At 45.5% G+C, this 5,341-nt stretch overlaps 1 protein-coding gene across 1 annotated transcript in view; it reads right to left on the bottom strand.

Moving 5' to 3' along the window:
• Positions 1-1,025: 1,025 nt before the first annotated feature.
• CLYBL (citrate lyase beta like) overlaps positions 1,026-5,341 on the bottom strand; it is a 153,627-nt gene continuing 149,311 nt past the window's right edge. The window contains exons 8-9 of the mRNA XM_008073709.1: positions 2,152-2,271; positions 1,026-1,152 (exon numbers count right to left, since the gene is read on the bottom strand). Coding sequence (XP_008071900.1) covers positions 2,176-2,271 — 96 coding nt within the window. The 3' untranslated portion in view covers positions 1,026-1,152; positions 2,152-2,175. The remainder of the gene's footprint in view (positions 1,153-2,151; positions 2,272-5,341) is intronic.

Raw genomic sequence — 5,341 nt, 5'->3', positions numbered from 1 at the left:
AGGAAAGTGAGGGCTGCCATGGGCGAGCACCGAGTTACTTTTGCTGAGGGCAGCCCTGCCTGCGTGTCTTCTCACACCCGCGGTGTGACAGGCAAAGTGGGGGAGGCCCTGTTTGCCTTCCGGCCTCCGAACAGTCCTCCTGGCTCTGCGTTCTGAGCAGACTGAGCGTGGACCCCACGGTCCCAGGTTACCTGGTGCACAGCTGACTCTGGGATTCCCAGCCTGGGTGGGCACAGTTGCAGCAATGGGTGCTGGGGTGCTTCTCCGGTAATTGCTATCCACTACCCTGTCAGAGACTCAGTCAGGCTGGAGGCTGGGCATCTTTAAGTTGCCCAGGTGCCATCTTCCTCCTTCCGGCCTATCCAAGTGAGGATACGGCTAGCTCAAACCTTCCTCTCCAGCGACACTGGGCCTGCACAGGGCGGCCAAAGTGAAAGGTGACAGTGTTCAAACGAGGGGTTGGAGGGGATGGGAAGAGGCAGGAAGGCCCTCAGCCTGGCGCACGCCATCTTCGTTTAAGAGCCGCCTCCTGGGATCCCGTGTTTGGGAACATTCGTCCGAGTCTCCAGAGTGTGGTTCCCAGAACCATTCTGCCTGGATCCCATGCCCTCCACATGCCGAATGGGACCAGACCTTCCCCTCCCTGCTGGGCTGGGTGGGGTTGTATGATAGCGAGGGGACCCTCTGTGCTTTAGAGTGATGGTGCCTGTCCTTGTGTCCAACCTTCAAGTCTTGCCACCTTTCAGGCTTCCTGGAGGAACTGGAGGAAGGAGGGAAAGGGAGAGCTCTGGTCGGGGCACCCGCTAGGGACCACGGAGGAAATCATCAAAAAGGGCGTAGGAGGAGTTGAAAAATGAAAATAAAAAACAACTGTTTTCTATTTACAAATTTAAATAAACAGAACAGCCTTCCCCGCGGTGTTTGTCTAAGGGTAGCAGCGTTGCCGCTGTGTAGGTCATGAAAAGGTTGGTGTCGAGTTTAAAACTTCCCATTCTGTTAATTTCTTAAAGAACAGTCATCCAGAGTCTCGGCACAAAAGCTCATGATTTAATGAGGAACAGAAACAAAATCTCTGATTGTTGGTGTTTCAAACTTCATTGGCGTCCTCTGGCAAGCACAAGTTGATCCTCCTCGGCTTCAATACCCTTTAGCCTTCAATATAAGAGTACATGCTGAATAGGGAACAATGGCTGGTTGTTATGTTTATTTACCCTTACTACAAGCTGGGTTAACCTCTTCAAAACAGCTTTACTAAGCCCGTTAACCACACCACCCATCTGACCTGAAGCCGCATCTCTAATGTGATGCAAATCTGGCAGGGGCCACATGCACCCGCTCGGTCGCATTGTGTCTTCTCAGACGCTACAAGTTTATGGCTGAGGGAGCCCTGTCCCGGCCATACATTTACAGGGGGGAATCGGCCTCCATGGCAAACAGTTAAACGGGCCACTAAGGGGAGAAGCAATGGTCTTGTGTGGCTGCACGTTTCTTTTTTAGTTGCCGGTATCTGTCGGCCCAAACCCTTCCCCCAGGATGAGAGGGTTCTTATTCGTTACCCAGCACTTCAAGGATCGGGAAGTTTCATTTTGGGGGTAGAGGTTAACAGCCAGCAGTTTGGAAAGTTTATTTTTAGAGGCTATCTTTATAAGTCAATATAACACTTGGTAACTTTTCCTTTGCCATCTCAGTTGTTTTATCAAATAACTAGCGAGACAGACATGGTCTCTTAATTTTGCTATCGTTTTTTAAAGGTCTGGCCTTTCTTAAAATTATTTGCGGTGTCAGCTGTACAAACAAACAACGTGGGAGACACTAACATGAGAAGGCTGGAGGGAAAATGTACATTCGGGAAAGACCTGCCTCACTCAAGACCCGCCTTCCCCTCAGAGCCCATCTCCTCCCATGATTTTATCTCCCTGTGAAATCACGAGCCCGTATATATGCAATACATGAAAAGCAATGAAATCATACATCTGGAACCCAAAGGAACAAAGTTCATTTTTAGAGGAGTGACTGGCCAGTAAGACAACAATGCCAAATCGCGCTTCGCATGGGCTGTGGATAGAGTCAGGTCCCAGTCTGGCACACTAACAAGTTGCCTGGAGTATTGTGGTTTGTCTTTAAGAAACCCACTGTATATGTTCAGCCCACCTGATGAGAGCTTCATTTACCAGATCATTTTTCCTTGATGGATGTGGCAAGCGTAACAATGTTCTGGGCCTGCTTCAGTAATGGCATGTCGATCATACTCCCTTGGAAAGTAAAGGCTCCCTGGAAAACAGAGAATACAAACTTCCTGAAAGAATGCTCAGAAATTATAGGCTTCCTTTCCACACACACTGGTACAACAAGAACACTTTAGATTCCACCTGAATTATACTGACTTTCCTACACAACTTTTGAGAAAGCCAAAGTAAATTGTAGAGGAGAGATTTCTTTTTTCCTTCTAAGGAGGGGAAAAAAACCTTTAGCATTTTAATGGATTAAAAAAAAAACATCGACGCAAGAAACTTTACTTTTAACTCTTGAAATCAAGCAGAAAACAGTGGAGGAAGGAAAATTTAAATACTTCCCGACATAGTTTTAAAATGTTGCGTAGAACTTTAAAAGCAGGAATATATTCTGGCAACTGATTATTGTTTAAAAAAATAATTATATGATCAGGTTCACAGTCAAACGATTTCTCCTTGCTGTACCATCATTGAGGAGTAGCACTGTAAATTGATGAGAAAATGCCAGGTAGGACTGTACTTAGTTCAGTGGGTTGAATCACTTGCAGAAGAGGATTAGAATTTCTGGGGACATGTGTCTGCAACAAAGAAACCACAAATCTATTGAATATCGAGGCAGGATGGCATCTCTGAAATCTGGTATATCCCCATTTTACAGATTTTTTTAACCTTTTACAAACGCTTAGAGTGTGTCATGTGCCCTAAGCTCTGTTGTAGAAGAGGAAACAGGCGCAGAGTAGTTACGCAATCTTCCAAGGCCACTGGACGAGGATACATTACAGCTGAAGGGTTAATGACCCCTACGTTAAGATCACGAAGTTCGGAAGGCTGAGGCGGAAGGATCGCCGGAGCCCAGCAGGCGAGGCTGCGGTGGCCGGGAGCGGCCACTGCACTCCAGTTTGGGCGACAGAGTAAGACGCCAACTCAAAAAAAAAAAAAAAGATCACGAAGTTGTTGCTTTAGCACATCAGAAAAAGAAAAATTAAACAAATAAAAGACAGCATGCTCCAGAACCGTAAGATAATATCGGGTTAATTATGTTCTTTTGTGACTTCCTTTTGCTGCTTAAATCAAAGCCCTTCGTCTTAACTCTCCTTCCTCCCTCCTGTTGACAAAGATTCTGGTGTGAGGGGGAAGCAGGTGGTCTGTCCAAAGGTGGAGCAAGCCTAATCCTTGCTGATGTTGATCTGGGCTTCACAATACAGTCAGCTTCCTAAAAGGCAATGCTGTCGTCACTCAGGGCTGCGAGGAACAGGTGTGCTGGACTCCCCCAGTATGGGCTAAGAGATAGTAACTTACATACATAGGATGGAGATTTATTTAAAAATGGCAGAGAATCCTTAGTAAGGACTTCGGAATTTATCTTTCAACCAAGAGAGACTTAAAATTCTAGAACTAGGGTTTTCACCAGGAGCACCTACCCTCCCCAGTCTTAGAATGATGAATCTGATTTCATATGAACACCTGTGTGGCCGAAAATCCTGTACTGGACATGACTTTGCAACCCTCTCATTTTTACCATTTACACCCTCAGGTTGGCCTTTGCCTAGTTTCATCCAGCCTAGAGCTAGTTTTGGTCATCTCTGTGGCCAGGGGGAATTTTATGAATTTGGTTGGAGGTTCTGAGGAAGTCCCGTGGGTTGGTGTTGCAGGGAAATCAGGGTGTGGGTCACATGCTGTTTTACAAGGCAACCGTCTAGTTTTCTTACTGGAGTAAATGATGAAGACCAAAGGCCTCTTGGTTATCCGCCCACCAAGTGGATTATGGCCCTGTAAGACAGCACATCTGTCCTGCTAAGACTTAAATAATAGGCTGGGGAGACAAAATTAGCATAGATGCACATGAAATCAAAATGATGTGCAGAGAATCCAAATGACGGCCTTGGGTCTGTGCCATGTCCCCGAATCTACAGTGGGTGCCACATGTGCATCAAAGATGAAAAAGACTTCATGTTGTTTTTCAAGGCAGGCAGATCATTTCTTTCTTCTATAGCGGTAGATTTTGCTTGATTTCCTTTATGGAACTTCAGGTGAAAACCAAACTGTAGCATTTTTGCTCTGTTTCCTTCAGCTCTAGAAATGGAGGGTTTTGGTGTTAAGAATTAGATGGCCTCATTCACATGTCAACCTGGAATATGGTTGGTCTTTTTTTTTTTTTTTTGAGTTGGAGTCTTACTCGGTCGCCCAGACTGGAGTGCAGTGGCCGCTCCCGGCCACCGCAGCCTCGACCTGCTGGGCTCCGGCGATCCTTCCGCCTCAGCCTTCCGAGTAGCTCGAACTACAGGCATGCGCTACCATGCCCGGCTAATTGTTTTGACTTATTGTAGAGATGAGGTCTCGCCAAGTTGCCCAGGTGGGTCTCGAACCCGCGGGCTCAGGCAATCCACTCGCCTATGGTTGGTTTTTTAACACAAGGATCTATATGTGAAGTGTAAACAGTCTACTAGTCAGGATTTGGAAAATGCAGTTTGTCAAAAATCTACTTGGACTTTGGGGGAGGGTTTGAAATCTTCTTTAACGAATGATGATAGGTAAGTTTCAGCTTCACAGCCCAAAGTTTTCTGGAAAAAGTAGCACACCATTTCAAAAAGTACAAGGAGCTTCCGTTGGCTTGAAGATTCAGACTATAATTTTGTTTAAAGTGTCTTTAAATAGTAACTTGTTCATGGTTAAGTTCTTTAACACTTGTGACTACTACAATAATTATAGCTTTAATTTTTTCTAGTAGTTACTAGTCCAGGGTGCGTGCCTGACGTTTTACATGCTTTATTTCGTATAATGCTCTTAACAACACGTTGAAGTAAGATACTATTATCCATCCCCATGAAATTTTTTGTTTCTTTTTAGTTGTGATAAAATATATAACACGACATTTACCATCTTTGCCATTTTTAAGTGTGCAGTTCAGTTGTGTTAAATACATTCATACAGCTGTTCAACAGATTTCCAGAATTTTCCATCTTACAAAACGGAAACACTGCACCCATTAGACAACAATTTCCCATTTCTGGTTTTTTTTTTTTGAGTTGGAGTCTCACTCTGTAGCCCAGACTGGAGTGCAGTGGCCGCTCCCGGTCACCGCAGCCTCGACCTGCTGGGCTCCCGCGATT

The sequence above is a fragment of the Carlito syrichta genome, unplaced genomic scaffold, assembly GCF_000164805.1.
Source record: "Carlito syrichta isolate Samal-C Ts95f unplaced genomic scaffold, Tarsius_syrichta-2.0.1 Scaffold316024, whole genome shotgun sequence".
NCBI classification, from domain to species: domain Eukaryota; kingdom Metazoa; phylum Chordata; class Mammalia; order Primates; family Tarsiidae; genus Carlito; species Carlito syrichta.
The sequence above is the reverse complement of the archived record's forward strand: the minus strand, read 5'-3'. Positions and strand labels throughout refer to the sequence as shown.